At 43.5% G+C, this 27,776-nt stretch overlaps 1 protein-coding gene across 3 annotated transcripts in view; it reads left to right on the plus strand.

The window, feature by feature from the left end:
• DCLK1 (doublecortin like kinase 1) overlaps nucleotides 1–27,776 on the plus strand; it is a 345,430-nt gene that overhangs the window by 312,062 nt on the left and 5,592 nt on the right. For all 3 annotated transcript variants that reach the window (XM_081551840.1, XM_081551841.1, XM_081551839.1), the window contains exon 16: nucleotides 11,382–11,495. In XM_081551840.1, the coding sequence (XP_081407966.1) occupies nucleotides 11,382–11,495 (114 nt within the window). The remainder of the gene's footprint in view (nucleotides 1–11,381; nucleotides 11,496–27,776) is intronic.

Genomic DNA, 27,776 nt, shown 5'->3' on the forward strand with positions numbered 1-27,776 from the left:
ACCATTTTAAGCATCTCACATAAATTAATTTATAACCCTGTGTGCGTGCTCAATCAGTCTTGTCCAACTCTTTGCGACCCCGTGGACTGGAGCCCACCAGGCTCCTCTGCTCATTTGAATACAGGAGTGGGGTACCATTTCCTATTCCAGTGGATCTTCCTGACCCAGGGATCTAACCTGCACCTCTTAAAGTCTCCTGAATTGGCAGGCAGATTCTTCACCACCAGCACCATCTAACCCAGGGGCTGTTACAGCCCTTATTGACATGTGTGGAAGTCCGTTCTTGGGTCTAACAATTTTTGCGGTCAGAACAGAAGACAGACATAGATTTGGATATAGATGCAGACATGGGCAAGTGTAACATCATCAGTTCTCATTGATATGAATTTTGCCAGTGCTTTGAAGGATCTGGCTGTAAAATGAAGGCAACAAAATATTCCATTTCTCTGAATTACCACTTTGGTGGCTGGTTGGGTGGGTGTGTTTTCCCAAGGTAACTAATGACTGAGGATGAGGTTATGATTGAAAGCGCAGTGTCGAGACAGATTCTACCTGAGGTGACAGGAGCTTGGGATCTTGTTCATTTTCTGCCACTTGATGGCCATGGGCCTAGGTTCAGCACTTTACACATCTGAACCTGGTTCCTCCCACCCCACAGGGAGGGTTTTTTGTTGTTTTGGTTTTTTTTTTACTTATTCCTTTTTTTTTTTTTGGATGTGCTGTGCTTTCCTTGCTGCACATGAGCTTTCTCTAGTTGCGGCAAGTGGAGGCTATACTCTCTAGTGGCTGGTACACAGGCTTCTCATCGCAGTGGCTTCTCTTTGTTGTGATGCACGGGCTTAGTTCCCCGGCAGCGTGTGGAATCTTCCCGGACCAGGGATCAAACCCGTGTCCCCTGCATCGGCAGGTGGATTCTTAACCACTAGACCACCAGGGAAGTCCTGGGAGGTTTTATATCTATCTATATGAAGGGAGGGAGAAGGCAATGGCACCCCACTCCAGTACTCTTGCCTGGAAAATCCCATGGATGGAGGAGCCTGGTAGGCACGGCTGAGTGACTTCACTTTTACTTTTCCCTTTCGTGCACTGGAGAAGGAAATGGCAACCCACTCCAGTATTCTTGCCTGGAGAATCCCGGGGATGGCGGAGCCTGGTGGGCTGCCATCTATGGGGTCGCACAGAGTCGGACACGACTGAAGCGACTTAGCAGCAACAGCAGCAGCATATGAACGGAGAATATATAGGAATGTGAGCATGTATGGGTATATGGCTAAGGTTTGTTAACTGTTTGGACACAGCAGAGCTTCCCAACTGGTGTACAGATGTGTAAAGATGCATCCTCACAGCCCTTGGGGAGGGGACAGTCAGGCAGAGTCCAGGAGCCGTCATCTCCAGCTTTACAACCTTAGCATTTACCCCCATGGTGCTGAGCAAAAGTTCTCCTTTTATATGAAGCTGGAAAGGTTAGGAAGCATCCCTTGCAAATCTAATAAGGAGCCTACAAGATAGGCAGGGTAGGTATTGTTATGCCCATTTTACAAATGAAAAGGCAGAGGCTACGAGGGATGACTTTTCCAAAGTAGCTGGGCTTGTGACTGAAGCACGATTCACAACCAGGCATCCTCACTCCAAGTCCTGCACCACACTGCATCTGCCCCTCTCTCTGTTATACAAGAACGCACTGCGAATGCTGCAGAAGAGTGAGTGCTATAACAGTTGGTCACGCAAGGGTGCAGTCTTTCCAAACTGGGTCATGGTGCCTCTCCCTTAGCCGTCCAGGGTGGAAGAGGCACAGGCCAGCTGCAGGCTCTCCTGGTGGCAGCAGTTGTTTGGGACTGATCTATGTGCTAATTAAAAGCCCATGGTCCTCAAACTGTCACCCTGCATGTTAGCACTGGAAACATTCAGAGTGTGACCACAGAGAATACAGTGGAAAATCTGAATTTGAAACACCACCATGGAAGGCTCACAGAAAGCCGTGGAGGAAAGAGGTTCATAGGTTACAAACAGCCATTTTAGATCCAAAATACATTTTCATCAGAGGACCACCGCCTACCAGGCCTGCCCTCCAGGAGTTCAGTCTGATAAAACTTGGCAGTGGGAGAAGGGCCACCCCCGCCGGACTCTGTGAGGAGGTTGGAAGGAAGGCTTCCCGGAGGACAAGGAGTCAGACCTTCTTCCTGGAGGAGGCTGGGAAGAGACTTCAGGCAGCGCCAGCTGAGGCAGGATATGGATGTTTGCTCTAAGAGAACTTTGTGAACAGGGGAGGCACATGTGAGGTGCCTGGGATGCTGCTGCTGCTGCTAAGTCGCTTCAGTCGTGTCCGACTCTGTGCGACCCCATAGACGGCAGCCCACCAGGCTCCCCCGTCCCTGGGATTCTCCAGGCAAGAACACTGGAGTGGGTTGCCATTGCCTTCTCCGGGATGCTACTGGAAACAAAATAATCCCTCACCCTGACTGCAAAGCAAATGACCCTACATCAATATATTCCAACTCAGTTGGGTAGAGAAACGAACTTAAGACTTCCCCAGTGGCTCAGTGATAAAGAATCTGCCTGCCAATGCAGGGGACACAGGGTCCATCCCTGATCTGGGAGGATCCCACGTGCCTTGGAGCAACTAAGCCGGTGCACCACTGCTCAGCCTGTGCTCTAGAGCCCAGGAGCCGCAGCTCCTGAGCCCACTCACCCTAGAGCCTGTGCTCCGCAACGAGAGAAGCCCACACACCACAACTAGAGAGTAGCCCCTGCTTGCTGCAAGTAGAGAGAAGCCCAGGCAGCAATGAAGAATAATGAAAAATAAACATACAAATAAATAAAACTATTTAAAATAAAAGGAAAGGATAACATTTAACGCATTATCTAGGAGATTTAAAAATTTTAAATACCTTTTAATATAATTCTAACAGATTTTAAATTCTAACAGAAATAGCGATTTTAGCAAAAACACAAATGTGTAAAGTGACTGCTCAAGTTTTGAAATTATGTAGTAACTAGTCAAAAAACTGATTATTTTGTCTCAAAATAACAAATGAAAAAAATATGTATCCAAGTGTTCACAGCCAGCATTTAGTATTTGTTGGGGTCTCTGAGTACAATAAACGAACAACACCGATCAAAATAAATAAATTAGGAATGTAAAAGGAAGCCCAGGTAGCAAGACATTTTGCATTTGTCGATCAAATTGTATCTGATCACCACAGCAGATGCCACCTAAGCGGGGAGCAGGGAGGGGTAGAGAATGTAATAATAATTGTAAGGAAGGAAGCCCGAAGGAAGTCGGCAGAAAGCTCTTCCCACGTTGCCGTTTGTCCTGATTTTCTCTATTGCTTTATGATGCCCTTTTCACCTGGCACACTTGGAACTGAAAAGGCAGTCTCTTATGAAACAGTGAGCAGAGCATGAGGGCAAGAGAACTGAAAAAAATCTAGTCAACAAGGGTCGCTTGTTTTAACGTTACTCAAGGTGCTTCCTCTAGGCCCCCATTATTCTTTATCCACTCTGGGTGCTCCTCGGTGTCTGGACCTCTGCTCTGCTGTCAGAGGAGTCGTGAATGAGGCCTCTCAGTGGATGGCTCCCAGGAGCCAGAGGGATGAAGGCAGCATCAGTGTGCAGCCAGGTGTCTGGGAGAGGGCTGCAGACCCCTGGAAGGAGCTCTGGCTGACCGTGGGTAACCTGGGGATGGTCATTTTACGCCATCGTCACCATAGCTCAGTTGGTCAAGAATCCACCAGCAATGCAGGAGACCCCGGTTCGATTCCTGGGTCGGGAAGATCTCCTGGAGAAGGGATCGTCTACCCACTCCAGTATTCTTGGGCTTCCCTTTTGGCTCAGCTGGTAAAGATTCAGCCTGCAATGTGGGAGACCTGGGTTCATTCCCTGGGTTGGGAAGATCCCCTGGAGAAGGAAAAGGCTACCCACTCCAGTATTCCGGCCTGGTGAATTCCATGGACTGTATAGTCCATGGGATCACAAAGAGTCGGACACGACTGAGCAACTTTCACTTTCTTTCACCATATATGAAGGGCCTGAGCAGACAATCTCAGGTGCTTGTACTCTGTAGGTACTTGGTAAATGTTTGGAGACTTTGAGTCTGAAGCAGGCAGTGACTCCATCATCTGTGGCTACGTACTGATGAAATGCAAACTGTGATCAACACAGGTGTATGAGAAACTGGATTAAGGACGAAACCCTTCATCCAAAACAATGATCCTGTTTGTGTGCTCTGAACTCCACATAGATTATGTGATTATCAGCTTGTTGTGTTCTCCAGTGTCACAGCCTTCTCTTAACGTAGCTGCAAAATACCAACACTTACTGCCCTGGCTAAGATTATTTACCTTATACTCATCTAGTGGGGAACCATATGATTTAGGCACATATGAGAGTGGAATAGACAATAGTATATCTGGACCATTCCAGGGATTAGGAATAAGGTTGAGTCACTTTTTCTCCAAATGACAATTTGTTGGTAGAAAAATGCAGGTTAGTGATTAAGTTTATAAGCTTAAATGACAGTTCCAAAGTGCTTTCTTGTTTGTAATTAGGATTAAATTATCAGCATTATATTTCAAATAGATTGTTGTTACTGGATTTAAAAAAAAAATCTTTATTGAATTTGTTAGAGTATTTCTTCTGTATTTTATGTTCGGTTTTATGGCCAGGAGGCATGTGAGATCTTAACTCTCTAACCAGGGATCAAACCCACACCCCCTGCATTGGAAAGAGGGTGAACTCTTAACCACTGGACTGCCATGGAGCTCCCCTGTTATTCGATTTTTATTTTCAAAGTTTTTATATCTTACCTCATGTTATTCTCCTCATACCATAGGTTAAGGTCCATCTCAGTGTTATAAAGCTACAAATCTGTGTTCTACTTTCAACTATTTTCCTGATGATGAAACTGAGACTCAAAGAAGTCTGTAGCACAAAGCTTAGTAGGTCGATAGGATGCGGTCTGATGCCTGGGTTTTGCCTCTAGAGTTTCTGATACTGATCCTCACTGGCCTGGACATCAGGAATTTTAAAGGCTGCTGGGTGACTATAATGTGGGGCTTCCCTGGTGGTTCAGTGGTAAAGAATCCGCCTGCAGTGCAGGAGATACGGGTTCCATCCCTGCGTGGGAAAGATCCCTTGGAGAAGGAAATAGCAACCCACTCCAGTATTCTTGCCTAGGAAATTCCAAGGACAGACTACAGTCCATGGGGTTGCAAAAGAGTTGGACACAACTTAGCAACTAAACAGCAGCAACAAATTATAATGTGAATCCAAGACAGAAAACCTCTGGTCTAGAGGAAAGGGCAGATTTAAATAAGTCAAGGGTATTTACCTAGTCAATGCAAGACTTCCTATCACCATCCTGGCCTTTAAATTTTACCTCTTTTTTCTCACCTACATATTCTTTTGAAAAGATACTACCTTTCCAAGATATTCAAAAAGAAAAAAAAAAAAAGAGGAAGGAGAAAAAAAACAAGAATCTAGATAATATGTTTTTGCTTCTGTGCTCATAAAATTCAGTACTACCCATACAAAGATAAATAGGCATTCATGTAATTGTTGCTAGAAATTAAGAGAATCCCCAATGATACTGTAATAATAAATAAAACCACCTGTCTGTATTTGTAAGCTGTAAATGAGGACGTGGAATTCCACTTTCTATTTGGGCATCTTACCCTCTCCTTCCTCCAAGATAGATCTTAATTTACTTCACATTTTCTCCCCAAGAGCAGTGTGAGCTGTGGGCACAGAGGATACAGAGGGCTGAGACCAGGGAGTCAGAATCCAGAGATGTCATCCAGCTGGGGATGGTTAAGAGTCGAGGGCTGTGAAGTGGACCCGCTATTGGAGAGTGCACTAATGGACTTGGAATTGTTTAAAACCAAGTCAGGATATTCTAGTAGTGAACCGCTCCAGACTGCCACGCTTCTCATAAATTTACAGGTATTATTAATAATAGAGTCTGGCAGTGAGTAGACCGACAACCAGATCCATGATTCAAAAACAAAACTCCATGAAGGAAGGAGGGTTTCTAAAGCACAACCGTTGGAATGGTTTCCCTTGGAGAGAGAGGAGCTCACTTCACTGAATTACCTCACAACTGAGCCCCACACCCCTTCAGACAGCTCCTCCCCAACATCCGCTCAAGGAATGGAGACCAGGAGGCTAGATCTCCTGCAGACAGCTGGGAGAGTTCATTTTCCATTTTGCAAACTAATTTTGTTCTTGTCAGTTGCAATGCTCTGCCAAGTAGTGGACGGGAATTTCTAAATCAAAAACCACTAACCTCAAACCGCAACCAGCCCGTGTCAAACTTCAGAAACTACTCCTGGAGACTACATACCAGAACGTATGGTAATAATACTGTAACTATTCGTAGCATACTGCCAGCTTTGTCACGTTTGGGAAAATTCATAGCACATTTTTGGCACATAATCTGTTCAGGATAATGGCAATGAAGATATATATGTTAAAAAAAAAAGTATGTTTTTAATGGCCCTATTTATTCTACTGATGCAAGATAGTAAGTTAGCTAAATCTCCATCATCAATCTGGATGCCTCAGGTACAGATTTAGGGCTCTGCAAAGCCAGTTGCTTGTCTTTTAATCCAATTATGCTCAAAGCTTTCAAAATTGATATAGAGACTGCAGACATTTTAGTTGTGTGTGTGTGTGTGTGCGCACTCGTGTGTATGTTTTACCTTCTCTAGTGGAGACACCTTATTTCATTGGGGAAAAAAAAAAAATCCTGAAATGTTTTAAGATTTATGAAGTCAGAAGCATCCCTGACAGCTTGTAAGGTTGTTTCACTACTTTCATTGCTTCAGCATGAACTCGTAACCCAAGGGAAGCTGAAACCTTCAACAGAATTTAAAGCTGGAGGCCTGAACCCCCAGGCCCCAACATCTGAAAGAGTTGCTAGGAGTCTGACAGGAGATTAGGACCAGGACAGAGCCGGGAAATGATAACAAAGTCCACAGTGTGCGTGGTGAGAGAGTCAACTCTTAGCTGGAAAACTGGCAGGTTAAAAAAAGCAGCAGCCAGGTAGAGAAGTTTCTGGCAAAGATGGCAGTGGTGGGGAAGTGAAGAGATGAGAGTGCAGTAAGGCTGACTCTCCCTCAGGAAGTTAAGTAGAGCCTGCTCCCATGAGTCCCACTAGTTGTTCCCTTCATGTTTGTACGCACCTGTCACAGGCCCACACTACGACCCGGGGCACTTCCTATCACCCAGGATCAGCCAGGCCTTCCAGCACTGCCTGCTCCACAGACGTTTCGAGAGCTCATGAGTCACCTCCCCACATCCCAGATGAATGGATGCCCAGTGTCCCTACACATAGAAGTTTCAAGTTTATAACTACATTCCTCTGGGCCCCTGGAAGTGCTCAGCATCCTGTTTACTGACCTCCGTCCAAATTTTTCTCAACCTCCACTGAGCCCTGTCCACATGTCCTCTGGTGTCTTCAACCCCTGATTCAATCCTCCTTACCTTCGTTCTACTTTCACCATGGAAAAGCTGACTCACTGAGTCTTTCCATTTAACAACTCTGGACCTCTGTCTGTAGCTAACACCGTGGATGCCCTTGAATGCCCTTGACAATGCGACGCAGTGTGGTGGGAAGACGACAGAGTTCCAACGTGGTTCAGGCTTGAGTGAGCCAGTTTCTAGCCCTGTGACCTTGAGCAAAATTTTTAACCTTGGAGAGCCTCAGTTTTCTCATCTTCCTAACGGGACTAACAGTGCACAGTGTAGAAGGTAATCTGGGGACTAAGGAGATCCTAGATGTAAAGAATTAGCACAGGGCCACGTAACGGTTATCTCTTGTCATCTTCCTGCCTCTCTCTTTTAACTCTGCTCCCCTCCCTACCCCTTTCTCTCCTGACTGTTTTATAATCTAGTGCTGTGCTTAGTCCCTCAGTTGTGCCCAACTCTTTGCGACCCCATGGACTGTGACCCACCAGGCTCCTCTGTCCGTGGGGATTCTCCAGGCAAGAATACTGGAGTGGGTTGCCATGCCCTCCTCCAGGGGATCTTCCCAACTCAGGGATCAAACCCAGGTCTCCCACATTGCAGGCGGACTCTTTACCATCTGAGCCACCAGGGAAGCCCAAGAATACTGGAGTGAGTGGCCTATCTCTTCTCCAGGGGATCTTTCCAACTTAGGCTTCAAATCGGGGTCTCCTACATTGCAGGAGGATTCCTTACCAGCTGAGCTACCAGGGAAGCTCATTTTATAATCTGAAGCTCATACAAATGGCTTTGCTTTACACAGCCTGGAGCTTTATTAAGAGATGACTGGAGGGACTTTCCTGGTGGTCCAGTGGTTAAGACTTCACCTTCCAACGCAGGGGTTGTGGGTTCAATCCCTGGTAGGGGAGCTAAGATCTCACATGCCTTGGGCCAAAAACCCAAAACATAAAACAGAAGCAATACTGTAACCAAATTCAATGAAGGTTTTAAAAATGATCCACATTAAAAAAAAAAAAAATCCTAAAAAATAGATGACTAGAAGTACCCATATAATCTGGGACGTGACGCCCAATGGGGCACCACTCTATCTCGTTCCCTCTTTTCCTTCAGGCAGAACCTCAAATTACACCAGAGATAAGACACTTGTAAGACTTTCAGTAAAGACAACTCATTTCATCTCGTCAAATGTTTAAATCCTCCTCAAATTCTAACTTAGATTCCAAGGCTATTGTTTCATTAGCCAAAAAAGAAAAACTGTTTTCCGTGCATCACTGAGTTTGCTTTTGTGTTTAAAACTCTAGACCCTCTAATCCTAACTCTCTGGGATTGTCCTCCAACTTCTCTTTCACGTGTCGAGTCGGGAAGTGAATAAAGGGAGGGTGGTCCTTCCCGCGTCCTGCGCCTGCACCCCTCTTAAAAGCACTGCTTTACTCCGCACTGAGACCAAGGTGTCCAACTCCAGATCTTCTGGGGCCTCATCCTTGATCAGTCCTCCCCTGCTCCTTCAACTTTCTCACTGTCACTCTCCCACGGAAACTCTTAACTAGAGGGGGAGTGGTTGACTAATTGTTTGGCAAACATGCCCGTGGCTTCCCACTCAGGCCCATTCATGCACCAACATCACCCCGCCACACACACGCCTGTCAGTACGCTCCTACCATCAGGGACCTAGTGGGATCCTGGATTCCTTGTGAAGGAAAACTCATCCTCTTTCCCCTAAACTCCTTTGGTGTTTCTCGCTGAGCCCTGTGGCTACACTGCCTGCTAATAGCTCTTTTCTTACCTTATTGGCCGGTTTTACTGTTTGATGCGGTGCGTGACCTGTCTCCCAGTTAGCCCAGGAGGGTCTGGCGGATGGCAATGCTATCTTTTCCCCACCTAACCATCCCCAGCACAGCCCTGTACAGAGTAAGTACTGCAGACAACACTGTTTCCATTCAGGTATCATCCCACCTTTACTCCAATCGACCTTCACTTTATATCTCTTTCCACAATACAGAATTTAAAAAAATTTTTGAATTCACTCTGCATCATTGGAAAGCCCCCTTCGTCTAGATTTGGTTTCAGATGTGACTTAATAAGCAGGATAAGTGTTCCTTCTCCCAGCCGTTAATAAAGCAGCACAAGAAGAACATAAATGGAGCGTCCACTGTGTGCAGGGCACTGAGCCAAGACTTGCAGAAAGATTACAGAAAACATGAAAGATGTGGTACAAAAGGGCAAAGATTCAGTTATAAACTGTGTGTGTGTATAGACAGACACACACAGACACACAAACAAGGTCACTTAACACCAAAAAGAATATAAATAGTGCAAATATATATAATGAAAAAGCATTAGGAGTTTATGGAAGAACTATTGTAATGAATGGTGCTTAACAGAGGGGAAATGTTTTGCAACAGGTGATTAGGACCCAAGTTTTGAAGAAAGAGAGGGACCACAGGGTCCGTAAGAGCAAAGCCCATGCCTGTTTTTGGCCACTATTATTTTTCCATCACTTACTGTAGTGCCTGGCCCATTGCAGACATGCAGTTACTATTAGCTTAATAAACAAATAGCTGAATGCTGAAAAAAGTAAATCCCATGTGGAGGGACCAGGTTATATAAAAGAGCAAGCTTGCTGTGTTTGGAAAGCAGCAAACTTATTTTCCTGGGTAGAGCCAAGAAATTCCAGGCACAATTACGGAGAGGAAGTAGGGAAGGAAAATGATGAATGACACTGAAGTCTTGCCAGGAATTTTGGTTTAAATAGACAGCAACAATTATACATTCATTCGCTTATCGCACAACTATTTACTAAGCATCTACTATGAGCCAAAGTCCATGCTAAGACCTAGGGATTCTGTAGTGCACAAGACACAATTTCTGTCTTCAAGGATCGTGCAGTCTCTTCGGCACTCACCAGTAAGTGGTAGCACACAGTTTTGACCCTGGTTCTTATTATTCTAACAGCAGTTAGCAAAGGAGAGAAATCAGTCCAGTCTTCATTGTAAATGGCTCCTGCAGAGAGCGGAAGCCTTAGTTCAAGTGAGCTCCAGTGTGGAGTATGTCATGACAACGGATGAACTGAGGGCAGCAAGAAGGATTAACAGCTTAAGGAAGGGGGCTTCCCTGGTGGCTCAGTGGTAAAGAATCCGCCTGCCAAGGCGGGAGACACAAGTTCAATCCCCGATCTGAGAAGACCCCACGTGCCATGGAACAACGAGGCCCAAGCACCCTAGAGCCCGTGCTCTGCAACAGGAGAGACGGTCACGGTGAGAAGCCTGTGCACCACAGCTAGAGCATAGGCCCCAGTCACCGCAACGAGGGAAAAGCCTGAGCAACAAGGACGACCCAGCCCAGCCAAAAATAAGACACATAAATACAATTATAAAACTTACGGAAGACCCTTCCCCCTGGAAAGCTGCCTGGGGTTATAGAGTTGATCACGTGGCTGTGGCACCAGCCCGAGTTTATTTGGGGTTCCCGCCTGAGCCTAGGTCCATCAGTTTCCCTTGGCTTTGGGACAGAGCTATGGGCTGACAGGATAAAACTCTTGTGTTAGGGAGAAAAAATGTTTTTTAGATTGGTTTTTTTTTTTGGTTGCCCAGATTAACTTGCTCTTTGACATATGTCTCTAGAGTGATGACTGGAATCAATTTTATTAATAACCAAAACCAGAAAATTTCTATTTAGGGGCAAAGTAAGAGGGTGAAATGACACAGCAAATTAATTTCAGAGCAAATGTGGACATGAAGGAGCCCTTGGAGCAGCACTTCCAACACCAGTGTTTAATGAGGGGACACTGGTTGGTTTCTTCCTGAAAGGTTATGAATTTTAAGATCATTGCCTGTTACTGGAATATCTTGGCCTCATTTCCCATTTATCTCATTTTTTTTCTTCTCTTTTTTTTTTATTTCTTTTTTTTTTTCCCCCAGGATGACGGCCTCCCAGAAAATGAACATCAGCTGTCAGTAGCAGGAAAGATAAAGAAGCATTTCAACACAGGCCCCAAACCGAACAGTACAGCAGCCGGAGTCTCCGTCATAGCAGTAAGCATCTGAAATATCCACCTGCGACTTTTTCAAAGCAGTCCCCCTAAGAGACAGGCATTACTCAGGAGACGCCACTCAGAGACAGCGGAATGGGTCATTTCTTTAGACAGCTCCACCATGGAAAGCACCAGGGGAGGTCTGGGGCTTATATATATGATGTGTTTTTGCTGATCATTTCCGTGGGAGTTGCATCATTATCCAACACCTCCAGGGTGCCTTGCAGTATATATTAATTTCATGATTTATTTTTTAAAGCAGAAAACCTCCCCACATTGGACTCGGTGCCAATGCAAACTTCTGGGCTCTGAGAAAAAAAGAGTTCCTAGTGTCCTTTTGCCAGGACTTGGGAGGGAAGGGGAGCTGAGACATGGCAGAGAGAGGTTGGAACACTATAGATCTTTGTACAAGACTTAAACGAAAGCCAAAAACGTGGCAGGACGCTTACCCACCAAGATTTTCAGTGAAACTGAATTGCTGTGAACACCCAAAGAAATCACGATTTCTTGCTCCTTAGAAATGTCTGTTTTCAAAGTGGAGAATCTTTTAATATTTACCATTTTGTTGATGCGGCTGCACAAGGCTTTTTTTTTTTTTCCCTTTCCCTCTGTTCCATACATGCAGACATACACTACACGCAATTTGATAGCAGCTCTAGGCAAAGATTAAATTGGGCAGAGAAATAATGAAACCTCATACTTCCTGGTGTCATATTCCAGAGTAAATATATTCAAGTCCCAGATTACTTGAGTTTTTAATAATTTCCTTTTTTTCCCCGAGTGTGGACATTTTAACAGCATATTCATTGTGAAATCACTTGAGCTGTTTTTCTTTTCCAAACAAACAACTTAGGCACTATGTCAAATTTTTAAAAGTATTTATGCTAGTAAGTACACATCATTCTTGTCAGCAATACTGAATATTTAACTACTTCTACCGGTGTTTTTCTTTCTCTCTCTTTTCTGTTTTTGGTTGTTTCAGAACTCCAGAAAAGAGACAAAGATAAATGAATGACCTATTAGATACAATAGTCTCAGATTGGGTTGCTGAATATTTGATAGGAGCTTCCAGAATTTGCAGGTGGCACGAGTGCATGCATACACTTCCCTGGACTGTTTGCATATCATGATTTTTGATTGAACCCTTTCAGCAGGGAGTTACATGAGTATGAGTCACTGGCTCACGAGCACACTGACAGTGCTAAATAGAATGCATACTCTTTCCTGGTCCTCCTCTGCGCTGCTGGGGATTTAATATACAAGTTGTTGTTCTGGCCCTATCTCTCTAGTTCTTTCTAAGGAAATTCAGTGTAGAAGCACAGTGTCCTTCCTGTCTTCATCAGTGTTCTTTGTTATCAGCTAACATTCAGTCGGTAATTTTTGAAAGTAATAATCTCATGGTGCTTCTCAGGGAAACCAGACATTCTCTCCTCTGCTTTCATCATTCATTCAAGACATAAGTCTATTCCAAATGTTTGCTCCCAGTTTCCTTTTGGAATGGACTGCCAGCACGCTTGTCCATGAAAACTGCTTTTCTGCTCCTGCTAGAGAGGGTGCTTTTCCCACCTGTCATTTTGGGGTTGGTTTTCGTTTTTCCTGGCCTTTTATTTTAATTAGTCTTTGGTTAAGATTGCCTTGGTTGCTCAAGAATGCTTTGTTCACAGTATTCTGGGAATCTTATAACGACTGAGAGCAGGAACTTTAGGGCAATTCTCCAGTGGACAGACAACACAGATGGGAGGGGAACTCCTACTTTAATCAATCACTGATACATTTTGAAACCTATTCCATATGAGTTTATTAAAACTTCATCTAAGTAGATCTCCCCCAAAACCTTCAGTTAGTATTTGAAGATTAAAAGTCTACTGATTTCTTTCTAAATATCATGACTGGACCATTTTGAATGCCAGTTAGTATCAATTTCTCAGTTCATCATTAACATGTTTCCATGGGGACTGTACCAACTGGTAATAAACTTATAAATTGTAGAATGGGCTGTGTGATGCTGAGTTGTGCATTAGTTGCAAGCTGATTTAATCTCTTTATCCACTACAGAGTTGTGAAAAAAATCATCAACTTAACTCAGGCTCAAAATAATTAACTTTTTGGAGAAATAACTAAAAAAGTGCCTTTGTCAAATTCTAAAGCACAATTCACATGTTGACCACTATGATTAATATTTCAAATGAAAGAGAACATGGCTGTAAATTTCAGAGAGTATTTCAGGAGGTGCTCACAGGCCATAAGAGACGCGTTTATGCAATCTTCTCCAGAATGCTTCTCCCTCATATAAATGTCCTCACCCTCCATAAAGACCTGGGGTAGGTCACCAGGTACAGGATGGGAGTTAGAAACCAGCCAGTTTGACTGCCTTTGTGCTTAGCTTTCAAAATGGCACTGGATAAGTTAATGTATACTCCATACCCATGTTCCCATTCTTAAAGTGCAAAGAATTAGACTTGGGACCATCACCCGATGAAGGAGCCCTGGCATTAAAAATATCCCAACTCAAACTAAAGTTTAATTGCAAAGGAACGACATTCTGCTTTGAGGCAGAATATAAGTGAGAGGTAGAAGGAATAGCTTTCATAAATGATGCATTCTATAAAGATCATTTGACAGTTTAATAACGGAATATAACTATTGATTCACCCACATGATAGAAATTTCTGTAATTATTACACTATAATGACTTCTATTTGATAGGTATAGGGGAAAAAGAAACTGATTTCAGCATAGATTTCATTCAGACAGAATTTTTTTTCTCATGGGCATGTATGCTTTTCCCAGAGGCTATCAAATGATGTATTTTATTTTAAACTGCCACGATTATAAGACTGTTTTTTGGAAATTATATGCACCCTTTAAAATTCAAAACTATATATACTGTCTAGAATGGAGTATCAATCGGCTTGTTTTTTTTTTTCCCCTTCAGAAAATCAGCAATTAAATTATTGGTCTTTAACTGGTAATTCTCTTCCCTTAGTTAGAAACCTCACTGTTAGAAACCTCACTATCTGCTCATAAAGGGATTCATGACACTTTTTCTTCCTCGAGTGACAAAGGAAAAAAGAGCATACTGTCATAACAAACAGACTCTAGTCACAGGTATAATTTATGACGTGAGGGTAGTTTAACATGCATTCATGGTTCTGAACCTTCATGTTTTCTTAATGTAACCTTAATGTTGTCATTTTTTCTTCTCTACCTCCCAGCCCCTACATGATTAAGACCAAAGAGAGGACAAATGATAACTTTATATTAAGGTCCTCAAGTTGGCTGGGAGAGTAATTACCTGCTGGAGGCTCACGGAGATCGTAGGGCCCTTCTGGGAAGAGGAAAGGTGTCTGGCGTTTAGGTCAGGCGATGTGACTAGGTGCAAGCCCACTCCTGTCCTTCCAGCTGCAACGCCCTGTCTCCATTTTTCCCCACGGCCTCACTACCTTTCCCAGTATCGGGGGATTAAAACGAAACCAAACCAAAGAAACCCAGAACAGAACAGAGAAAGGGAAACAAAAGGTTATTAAAATGCAATTTATAGACATAAAATGGAATTAGAGATGACATTTTAACGGTGGACTTCTTGAGAGCCGAGGGAGGGGAGGGAGGCGTTATTAGATTTGCCCAGCTTGATGAAGAACCGATGACTCAGATGTCAGTTCCAATTTATTTTTCCTCATTTAATGCTGTTTATTATTTTAACCGGTAATTTTCCTAATGCTTTCAAGTTCTTCTTTTGCATTTTGCTCATGCAAATAGAGAATTTCAGTCTGATTGAACAAATCGATACTAATCAGTGTACTAATAATTGTGATAGTGGGCAGCTTCCTTCTGAAGCCTGGGACCCTGCACTGGAGCCATTTCCGAATGCGGTGTTATGGGCCGCCTTGCCTGTAGGTGGCAATAGAGAGCCAGTGACTGAGTAGCTGGCCCTGGGCTGAAATAGAAATGCAGGCCTTCATCTTCCTAACAGCAAGTGTACTTCGATTTTTTTTTTCCTCTAAATAAAACAAACTACATTTTTTTTAAAAGATTAAAATCTCACAGTGCTGTTCTGTGAATACTGGGATAGCCTAGTTTGTCATCAGAATACCAAATCTTCTGAGCAGTTTCTAGTTTAAACGACAGGTGCCCTGGTATGTTTATGAAATGCCTTTGTGAATTTTGTAGTAGAAACTGTCCTCAGCATCATGGCAGTACCACACTTGAAAGCACTCCTGAGCCTCTCCAGAAAGAAAAGTGGTCAGCTTGCTTCCTCTCGTGGGCAGAACGGGGAGTCGGGCATAAGGCATGATTACTGTTTCTCAGATTTCAGGGATTGAATCTTCTCTTCCTAGGAAGCCAAAAGCTAACATCTTATTCCAGGAGGAACAACTTTGAGAACTTATCCTGTCTTCTATTTATTGTACCTTTTGTCATAAGCACTTAACTGTACATGTGCATTTTTAATATACAGTGAAAACTTTCATTTTATTTTCTATAATTTCTTAGAGAAAATTTACTGTTTTACACTATATCTAGTTTAGAAATGTAATTTCTTTAAGAGTAGCTTTGCTTTTGAAGATTAACTCTGAAAGAAATCCAAAGTGCTGCGATTCAAAACTCGATTCTTTTCATCTTTTATTTTTTTATGAAGGCCTCAAATTTAAGCTTGATGGGGTAAGATTTTTTTTGGGGGGGGTGGGTTCCAATCTGCTTTCTCTTAGGTGGCTAAAGCTGATTTCAACACTTCATGGTAAAGCATTTAACACTGCTCTAGGATATGAAGAGGTGTTTATGTCTTTTGAAATTGAGAGGATATTATTAAATGTGCATTCAAAAACTTGTTTGACAAATTAGATCTTTTCTAACAAATTGGCCTCCAAGATACTCATGAGGGATTAGTGTCTTTTCTTGCCTTTTTATTTTCGATGTATAGATGTAGGATATTAGCTAGTCACCATGCACAAGAAGCATCGTTATTTCTATATACATATACAGTCAATGAAGAACAGCTTGGTCTGGAGTCTTAATCCTTTAGCACAATGTCGATCCACTGAGTTGCCCCCATTTCTCTCTGCTCAGCTGGACCACGGGTTTACCATCAAGAGATCAGGGTCTTTGGACTACTACCAACAACCAGGAATGTATTGGATAAGGTATGAGATGGTGCAGCTCAAGTCAGTGTTTCCATGGCAACGTGCTGGCAGTCTCCATTAACCAGTTCCTTCAGTGGATAAACATGCTTTTGATTTGTTATCCAGTCCATATGCTGCTTTATCAGTTTCATTTTAATCTTGATTGAGATGCCACACCCCCTCATTCCTTTTTTTCGCCCATTATTCACACTGACATTTGCCAGCTTTCTTTCCATTGCACATGCTCAGTATCAGTCTTCCTTACAGTTAAAAGGACAGTATATTTAGTGTTAATGTCAAAGCATTTTGCTGATGTTGCTAATTAAATCAATGATTTCTAGTGTTCTTCTGTCCCTTAACAAATGGAAGAAAAATAGTACCTTAGTGTATATTCTATAGAAGTATATACTGTCATTTTAAAATCATCAAGCCCGACCTTGACCTTAGTAGATGGATGAAACAATGCATTTACACCTTAGTCATAGAAGCTCCTCTAAACACAGTGAGCTATAGAATGCATTGTGTGTGTTGGTAAGCTTGTGTTTTCAAATTCTCCACCTTTTTGTTTCATTTTGTTTCTGTTTTATTGTTACCTCTCTCCCCTTGGAAATCCCTTTATGTACTAGCTATTGCATGAATTTATTTTTTTATATTTTGTAACTGTCAGATTACTTAGCTGGCTTATCTGCTCAAGCAAAAGGGACTATGGGAGGTATCGATTTTTTTTCTTTAACTGGGTTAAGAATTCTATCCAATCGTTTTCTATTCCATCAACTGCTGTGGCATTTCCTTCAGAGGGCATGGTTTGTGTCTCTTTAAGTTATCCACAGGCAGGATGAGTTTTGATGATTTGAGAAATGAACTCTGAGAAGTCCTAGGCAATTTTTCTCCTCCATCTTAATGTTTCTGAAATGATCTCCAGGTAAAGCTCCACATTTTAGCATTTGCTAAGAAAACTTCTACTGGGTTTGGCATTTCCCCTCAAATGACGGTGCCTTATACTGTTTCCAGAAATAGACTAACTCGTTAAAAAAAAAAAAGAATAATACATATAATAATATATAATTTTAACCCCCAATTATTACCCTTAATTTTTTCTGTAATTAGACAGTAGGATCAAAGCCCTTAGAGAAGCAGACAAAGCTAATCTTTGACAAACTATCCAACTGTCTAAGATTGTGACCATTTCTAAGCTAAAAACAAGAAAATACTCAAATTTCAAGAAGTATCTTAAAGTCAGTTTTACACAGAAGGTATTTGTATCTTCTGGATGGATGTACATGCCGGAGTTGCACTCCTACCTTTTTATTTACTTAAGTAAATAGCTTTATAGATACAGAAAGAACTTTGTTTTATGTTTAACCTTTTTTTTTTTTTTTTTGAGGTGGGGATGACTCAATCATGATTTGCCTTTGTGCAGACTCTTTTTACATAGAAGATGATCCATGCAGTTTTTTACTTTTTCCTGAAATGTAATACACATTCTGAAAAGTGCACAGAAGTGCACCTCTCAGTGCATTTTTACAAACAGTAAGCACCGAGATGAGGCACAGAGCATCTCTAGCACCCCCAGAGGACCCCTGCCCCCAGGGCTCTTTCAGGAGGGTCACGCAGCCCCAAGAGTAAACTCTGACCTAGAGTCTGTCCGCATTAATTAGTTTTGCCTGGTTTTCTTCTTTATATAAATCGAATCACGTGCCACCTTTTTTTAAATTGTGTGTCTCCTAATCTCAGGGATATTAATCAAACATATATGAGTATAAAGATAGGCATCAAATGTGTCTAATTACAGTTGTGCCTATTTGTATAACACAAATGACAATACATATACATTAATTTCAAAAAAATCTCCAGATAATTACTAAATTTGTGGGCTTGAGGGTGGGTGCAAAACCCAAAATAAACACAATAATTAATAGATGTAGCCAAGGATAGAAAAGACCATTTAACTGAAATCCTAGCAGTGGTTCCCATCAGCAGACAAAATGACACATCCCTGAATAATGGGCAGGAGCAGATGGGAGATAATCTCTTTTTCCTTCCACACATAAACTGCTCTGTTTTCCAGCTGGGGGCAGTAACAACAATGTTTATAGTTAATGCTGTACTAAACAGCACATTCAGTATGTAAAGCTAAATTGGAGAAATGATGCTAAAAACTCATCCGCATATATGCTTAATTAGGAAGTTTTATAATGCCATTTAGCCCCAGAACGAACACACTCCCCTCACTGATTGCAAATGCTTGCCTTTTATCTCCACGGAAGTGGGAGCATTTGTCTAACCACGGTGGCAGACAACTCGCAACATAAACAATCATTGCGGGCGGAATGTCCTCGCTCCCAATTGTTGTGTTTACAAGTGCTCTTGGCTGTTTTCACTGCTCTGAGCAGAACACTCGGAAGACAGGCTCACATTTGGTAAAGCAGCTCACATCAGGGCAGAGGCTGAGCGAGCATCTCTTCAGGGCGCCCAGCATTGGCAGTGTCCCTCTTAGGAGGCTTATTGCTGATGGTGGAGAAATGGGGGAGGGGGGCTTGTTCCTCCTCCTCTCATTCCGTCGCCTGCCTTGAGCACAGAGATGCTTCCAGGCTGTGGCCAAGGGAGCCGCATCCTGCACGGCTGCTTTTTCCAGGAGACCTTACTCCTGTCCCCCAGAGCCTCCTGGTGACTCTCTCCCGGGAATGGGCTGCCTGGGCCATTCCACCCTCTCATGGAGGGACTCCAAAGGCCCTGGAAAACACTGACGTTCTGTTCCATTTTTCCTGCCTGAAAATGCAACCTTATCCAAAGGGAAAGCAGTCATCCCCATCCCTGCTTCTCAAGGGAAGCTGTCCCCTGTCAGATGCTGTGCCCAGCAGCACATGAAGAAGAATTCCTGCGTCTTCTGCACACAGAATGGGGCAAGAGCCAGAAACCAACTGAATGAAGCAAGTAGCAAAGCAAGACACACGCTAAGAACGCCACATAAGATAAAACGCGGAGTTGAGCTAGGACAATAGGGGGCTGGAGTTCCTAGCCCTGACCTGACTGACTCATGTGCACCCTGGATTCAAGCGGCGTCCTAAAACAGTGAGTAATGAGGCAGAGCTGTGGCAGCCACACAGCCCTTGTAAGGCTATTCAATGCTTCTGTGCTCTGCTGCTAAAAGGAATGGGTCGGTTAAAGGCATCTTGCCCAGTTTGAAAGATCGGTTCCCACGAAAGCCAGAGAGGAACTCCTCACGGGGTGAGGAGGGTTCCAAAGGCACATGGGAGGTTGCAATAGGTTGCAAAAGTTGCCTTGGCCTTGCTCTGCCCTTGAGAAAAGTACCCCAGCCCCCAAAGAGTGTCAGAAGTGCTGTAGGAAGGAAGGGCAGGGGTCTTAGTTCTAGCAAGAGATTAACCACCCTCCCCGACCCTGGCCTGGGCCTCCCTCAGTAACAGAAAGTTTAACACATAGAAAAGGCACAGATATAAACTTCAAAACCACCCAGACTGTGATTACAGAGAAAAGTATAGAGAAAGTATGAGGTCTGGTTTTACAGCTGTCCCGTGATACTAAAAAGTGAGTTATTAGGCTCAAAAGCTGAACAACAGTACTTTGTCTTCTATTGATAGTTCCACAAACAGTCATTGAGAGAAACACAGAACTAGTGAGACATCTGTATTACCTTACCAAGTCAAACAGGTTGCTCACTATCTGAGATTTTATTTTGTTTCATTTTATTTTCAGAGCCCCTTTAAGAGAGGATCCATATATAATCTTTTTAAAACTTAATGCATTTTATATTAGAAAAGAGAAATTTGCATGGCATTCTAAGACATACTGATTGGGTATAAACTGAAGTGAAATTTTATATGTTTTCCTGAGAGTCTTGGTAATTTGGTATTGATGGGAAATTTTGTGGTATTATACTTATTTTAATCTTGCCTCAGAACCTCTTTCCCTCTTTATGATTTAAAAAGACAGCTACACTCTTTTCTGTGTAGTTGTTCCTGCATATTTTGACTCCACATGTTCCCCGGTGATGTTTTATGGGGTATAAATGTGTAGAAAAGAAGGATCATAAAGAACTTAATTGAAAGTATTGACACACTGTTAAGAAAGAGTGCAAAATATCCATATGCTGAAGTCATACAAATCTCAAATACATGTCAAACACATGACACTTCTAGAAACTAAAAAGCCTTGAAAATCAAGATGAATCAAGTTTGATTAAAGATTGGCAGCTCTGTGCATGGACAGCTTGGGCCCTTGGTGTTGAGAAGCCCTGTTTTGGATCCAGCCTGTCCTACTTCCTTGTGTTGTGACCTCAGGCAAGGCATGTGTTCCTTCTCTGATTTTCAGTTTCCCCACCTATCAAAATGAGATGGATATTATCAACCTTCCAAATCTGTGGCAAGAATTTAATGAGCTGCCTGTACAAAAGTGCCTTCACAGACTCAGCCTAAAAGAAGAGTCCAGAAAAGACTGCTCAAAGAGAAAAACATCCATTCCACACGAGAGAGAGATTTTCCTGAGAAAACTCATCTCTCTCCAGAGCAAAGCATTTATTATTAAAGTAGAACCATGACCTTTTTTGATGCTATGATTGGGATAAACTGTTGAATAAGCTACATGTTAGATTATTCATGAATTGAGGGGCATTAAACTTTACTTACAGAGAAGGCAATGGCAACCCACTCCAGTACTCTTGCCTGGAAAAACCCATGGACGGAGGAGCCTGGTAGGCTGCAGTCCATGGGGTCGCTAAGAGTCGGACACGACTGAGCGGCTTCACTTTCACTTTTCCCTTTCATGCATTGGAGAAGGAAATGGCAACCCACTCCAGTGTTCTTGCCTGGAGAATCCCAGGGACGGCGGAGCCTTGTGGGCTGCCGTCTATGGGGTCGCACAGAGTCGGACACGACTGAAGCGACTTAGCAGCAGCAGCAGCAGCAGCAAACTTTACTTAAAGTAGTCTATAGCCCCAAATCCTGATGAAGTATATGTTTAATTAAAAAGTTATCCTCTAGGGCAGAGATTGCAATGTTATAGCCAATGGGCTGAATCTAGTGCACTGCCTGTTTTTGTAAGTAAAGTTTTATTGGAACACAGCCACATCCATTCACTTATAACCAACCTATGGCCACTTCCACTCTACAAGGGCAGGATAGAGTAGTTGTGTCAGAGAACTATATAGCCTGCAAAACCTGAAGTATTAATTATCCACCCTTTCCAGAAAGAAATTTTCATCTCCTATTCTAGTAGAAAAAGGTACCACCTGGTGGGCTTGTTAAAAACTGTATAACCACCACCTAGTGGAATAGAATGCCTAGCACAGAGTAGGTGCCTCAATAAATATTTGTTAATAAATAAATGATTGAATTTTCCAAGGAGGGGACCATTAATAGAGAAACGTTGATTTTTGAGGATAAATGTGTTTTTTAAGAGTTTGGGGTATCTGAGAGCTTAACCAATCAAATCATAAATGAAATGCTCCACGATTGCATCCCACTATAGCGACCCAGGAGTAAGTTTTCGGCACAGCTAAAACAAACAAAAAATTCTAATAAAAGGAGTCACCCCTTAACCCACTTGCTTAGTAAGTTCTAAATTTTCATAGATTTTCTTAAGATAAACTATGCCTACAGTTGTCCTCTAGTTTATTAGCCTGATGAAGGAAAAAACAACATGGCAGCTCAGCTTAGCTTCTGCTGTGAGACAGTCAGGGGTCATAGAGCAGAGGAAGCATGTGAATTTCACCCTCTAGAAGCCTGAGCTCAGCAAGTGGCTATCATTTTAACCTTCTGATAGGAGGCCACTAGAAACCCTCTGCAGAGCTGGACAAGATTCTGTTAAGAGCCAGATGAGCAGGAGGAGCCTACGTTTATGAAGTGGTAGAGAAGCGTGGGGCACCCCTACCCTGGGACATGAGAAATGACATTTAAGAGACTGGTGCCTAGGAAAGAGCTTCAAAGGCCGATAGTTTCATTCCATGAAGTCCCCTTTTGTCACCTTCACTTTAGGGAAATACCATGTCTTAGTCCAGATACTGTGCAATTCCTGGCAAGACCCCAAAAGGATATTAAAGCAAAACAAAAAAAAAACCGTAATAAATATGGCCACGAACCAAAAATAAAGAAATGAGTAGGGTGATATATCAATTGAGGTGTCAGTTTAATTTTACTAGCAAGCAAAACATTTCCAAAGCGGCAAGCAAATCGTAACTCAGTCCCCACAGAGTAAGGGCGAGCGAAGGAGAGGGTTCCTGAGATTAATGCCCCAACAGCTGCATCCTCAGCTCACTCTCCTAGGTGGTATGAATAATGAATGGGCTCAAAGGCAACATGCACGATAATGTTCTTTTATTAATGAAATGAAGACTGTTTGTGATGCCTAGCAATAAATTTAAAAACGTAAAAAAGGAGAAACAGTCACTGCTTGCCTCTGAAAAATGCAGTTACTTAAATCCAATAATTACTGCCACATCAGAAAGCATCGCCTCCAAACTTAAATGAGGTGTATCTCTTGCAGGTCCTGCATGACAAATATTTTTGATCCACAGACAGAAGGCCAGTTGTTTACTGAGAGAAAAACAGAGCCCGTTCTAGTAGATTGATGGCGATATTAAGCATATTCATAGTATTTCATAGGTGGAAGCTTCCCTGAGGGGTGAGTCACTGTAGTACCTCCCCTCCTTCTCTGGACTGTGAAATAGCTCGACCAACGTGGTGGTTAGGAAACGTGCCCAGGGTCACATAATCAGCTGAGGCAGGACAGAAGGCCGCTCTCCCCACTTCCCCCCTGCTGCTGCTCTCAAGGGGCTTAGGCTACAGCTACCAGACGAGGCAAGCATTGCACAGATGTGGGTGAATCAAAACACAACAACAAAGTCACGCCCCGTTTCACGTTCTCACTTCATTCCTGACCTTCCGCCCCGCATGCTGTATTTTTCCCATAACATAGGCCAGGTGGGTACAGCCTAGGTGTTCATGCTGATTTCCAAATTTGAGGTCAGAAAGAAGGATTTCAAAAATCTGAGTGCTGTCTAGAGTAGTTTTACTGTAACAGAAGCCACCACTGGCCAAACTCATTCGGTGAATCTGTTGTTGGAATACATTTCCTTGGTCTCATTCAAGGGCTGTGTCTTACTCGTGCGTGCCTGGTGTTAGGGCAGGCACCAAAACACGATCAACCGGAATTTCTTTAAGAACTCCAACTGCTCTGTGTGTCTGCCCGTGAGCTGCTGAGGGAACCGGCATGATTTTACCATTCCTTGGTTTTCACATTTCATCTAGCAGCTCCTCAGGACACTGATCAGCAAGTGCTTGCAGTCTGAGGTAGGAGTATGTAGAGTCTCTTCTGTGTAGAACATGAGTATATTTGTTACTCCATATTATTTCCTTTGGTCTGTTATTAGTTCTGTTTATCAGGATCCCCCAGTCCGCTGTTAGTCAGCTGTAGCCCCATGCACGACGCAGCTGTCATTGTTGGGTACATGTGTAAAATAACTAGATCAGAGCTTCCTATGTGGTTACTACTGGTCAACTCCAGCATCTCAAGAGATTGCTTGCTCACCTCTAACCTGTAATAATTAGCACCAAAATGTGATAATGCAGGCTTCAGATTTTCTTACGAGCGCTTAATGAAGTGATAACTTACTGAGGAAACATTTGGGAATTCCACGGCAAGTCCATTCATGTCTATTGCACAGAGCTGCAAACTGTGAGCAAAATAAACTCATGAAATAATAAACCCGTTAGAAAGTCTTAAGTTTTAATGGAACATCAAGGCTGGGGACAACCTTACCTTATAAAGATAGGCGTTAGGGAGGAGAGACCCTATTTGCTTGATATCTGGGAAATTTTTGTGGTTGAGAAAGAGGAAAGCAGCCTTTCAGAAATGGTTGAAAGAGCCCAGAATTTAAATCTGTAAGGCAGCACTTCAAAGGGAAAGTTATGAATGTTTTCTGGGGAGAAAATTACCAATTGGATAATAAATATTTTTGTAGCATTATTCTTAAAAATTATGTATTGGCATATTATTCTTATTCTTTTCAGAATTCATCTGTCCTTAACTACCTGTAGGGGCTACAGAATTTAGCTGAAAAACTTGAGCAACACAGATTTTAAAGGAAAGTTAATTTTATATCACAGTTAAAATTCCAAAGAGATCATATATGACAGAGCTTATTGTGATAAGAAATTGGACCACGATCCAAGGTTATTTAGTAGATAAATAGGAGTATAAGAGATTATTAACTTTATCTGATGTAAGCATTTGATCATACCTAAAACATAAATTGCATTCTTAAATATTAAGACTCACAATATCTTTAACTTCATACTCTTTTATACTATAGAGTTGCTTGGGGTTCTGTTTTGTTGTTATTCAGAAAGTACATAATCATCTAAAATAATTTCATTATGTATTAGCTAAGAGATATTTAATATACCCTTTGATGTGTGCCACAATTGGCTAGGCAGTCTGGAAAATGCAAAGAAGGAACTTGCATAAGATTTGGAAACGATGCACAGAAAAGACCTGGGTGTAGTAAATGTCAAAAGTCTGGTCAAGGCGATACTTTTCTGAGGAATTTAGAAAGAAAAAAGTATGATGCAGAAGGTGAGATTTGATCAAATCTTAGAAAACAGAAATGTGAGTGGGCAGGAAGAGAGAGAGGGTGATGTCAGGTTGGTGAACACCTTAAGCCAAGATGCAGAGGCGAGCGTGATTGAAGCACCTGCAGAGAGCTATCAGTTAGCACTGTTGGGGTCTCACGTGAAGAAAACCCAAACCCAACTGGCTTTCAGCAAAAAGGAGAGATATGATTTTATACAACCTGAGAGGTTCAGTCGTGGGTGGACTCAGGTGTCAGGAGGCTGGCTGTCTTTCCACCCCTCCTCTTTGCCTCCCTGTAATGGCTTCAGTCTGGAGCTTCACAGAGTACCACCTCCAGCCTGGCCACCTTCTCAGCTGGGAGTCACTGAGTCCAAATCACTGTGTAGTCTCCTCTGGCCTAGGAACTGGATGGGGTGCCCATCCTGAACCAACCACGGGTCCTGGGGAACGCAGTCAGCACAGGCTGGCTTCTGGGTCACAAGCCAAACCTGCCCCACCCTCTGAGATGGAGGTAGGGTGCCCTTCACTGGAACCACAGATTGCGGGAGTGGGGGGTGTCCGAAGGGAAACAGGCATGGTTAACTATAAGCAGAGCAAGTGGGTGCTGTGTCTGCTAATGGGGACACTGAGTCTCCTGATGGCACAGGATTATTTTGAGTAATAATAGGAACAACTGGACGCTGGGAAATTTTATTGTAAGCACATTGCGACTGCTAGGACAAGGAGTTCGACTTTATGAGGAACTGTAAATCAGTCCTGGGCATACTGACCGGTCAGCTGGGATGCGGATGACCTGGGGGTTGGGCGTGCAGGAGGAGGGAAGTCCCAGGACCTCTGTTGTACTTCCCCACAGTTCAAAAGCTGCACATCTGAGAGTATCTCCTTTGTGCTATGAGCTGTGGAGACACAGACAGGATGCCCAGACCTGATCCTGCCCTCCACAGCGTCCACAGTGTGGCAGGGAAGACACTGCCTCAGAGTCTGTCACGGTGTGGGCAGGATGCGTGGTGATAGCTGTGCTGGTCTTCATGGGAATGCGGAGAAGTTCTTAAAGTGAATCTCAGTCTCTCGAGGCGGAAGCAGAGTGAGCAGGAGCCCAGGGAGCAGAGGCCTGGGGGCAGTGATATCCTCTGGATCATCTCTGAGAGCAAGTGTGTTGGGAGCCCTAAGCTTGCTTGTGGAGCCTTTGAGAATATTGAGCAGATCTGGGCGGGTTGGAAACTGCCTGCCTGTCATCGTGCCCAGGTGTCCCTCAAAGTTCACAGGCCCAGGATGGGACTGTACACGCGGGGAACCCTGGCCTGCTGTCCCTGAGAGAGTTCTCAGGTCTTTGGCATGGGAAAGCCCTGGTCTTTTGGCTTTGGATGCTGCCTGTGGTCTGTGCCTCCTACCCGGCTCATCGTGGCTGGGGACTGGAGAAGGCAGCTGCTGGAGTTCAGTGGCTCCTTCGAGTTCTGTTTCAATAGACTTTAGAATCAGTGGGAAGAAGCTGCCTGGGCCTCATGGGGGAGGAGAACCAAGTTCTGCTCCTCGTCAGTAATGCACAGGGGTGCATCTCTCTGCATGCCTGGGCCTCAGTTTCCTTGCCTGCAAAGGCAAGACCCCGGGCAAAGAATGCTTTACAAATGCTTTTTCAATGTGGAGTCTATACATCCAGCAGAAACAACCATCACACCCTTTTCCACGACCTGTGATCATGACATGCTATGTTTTCAACAATAGAAAGTAAAAGTGAAGTCGCTCAGTCGTGTCGGATTCTTTGCAACCCCGTGGACTGTAGCCTACCAGCCTTCTCCGTCCATGGGATTTTCCAGGCAAGAGTACTGGAGTGGGTTGCCATTTCCTTCTCCAGGGGATCTTCCTGACCCAGGAATCAAACCCAGGTCTCCCGCATTGTAGGCAGACGCTTTACCCTCTGAGCCACCAGAGAAGCCCAATAGCTGCTGTCAAATTCCTCTTGACTCAGCACGACTGAAAGCCCAGGAGCATCTGAGCACCAGGGCCCAGCAACAAAGGGCAGCATTTAAAAGCTGCTCAATAGAGAAGGTGGCAGGAGGGGCCAGAACTGACTGCTTAAGTGGGACAGAGCAAAGGGCTGGCCAGGCAGAGGGACAAGGGAGGAAGAGAATATGATTTGCCCCTGTGAGCATCTGGAGGAGTGAACGTGAGGGTAAGGGGGTGGTGCCATCCGAGCTGTGAGCGCACAGACAGGGCATTATGGTGTCGGTGGAGAAATCGCCTGTGTCAGTGGCAGCTGCCAAGAGTGCAACTTGGAGTAGCTGAGTCCATTATGGGGAGATGAGGTAGACATGGAGAAGGTGCTAGTGAGGGTGGGAGGGAGAGAACATACTCTAAGTTCTAACGTGAGCTGGGTTCTGCATTGCTTTCCTCTGACCTGCAGTTCCTTCATTTTAAAACAACATCTCACATTGTAAAGAGAAAAAACAAACCACCACCTTGCCTTTCTGGGAGTCTTTGCCACTTTGAGAGCATGTGCACTTCTGTTTTTACCTTTTAACAACTCAGAAGGGCGGCAGAGGGGCGGGGTTATCCTTGCTCCTTATTTACCTGAGAACTGA

This window comes from Giraffa tippelskirchi, chromosome 12, assembly GCF_054371585.1.
Source record: "Giraffa tippelskirchi isolate mGirTip1 chromosome 12, T2T-mGirTip1v1.2.pri, whole genome shotgun sequence".
Lineage (NCBI taxonomy): Eukaryota > Metazoa > Chordata > Mammalia > Artiodactyla > Giraffidae > Giraffa > Giraffa tippelskirchi.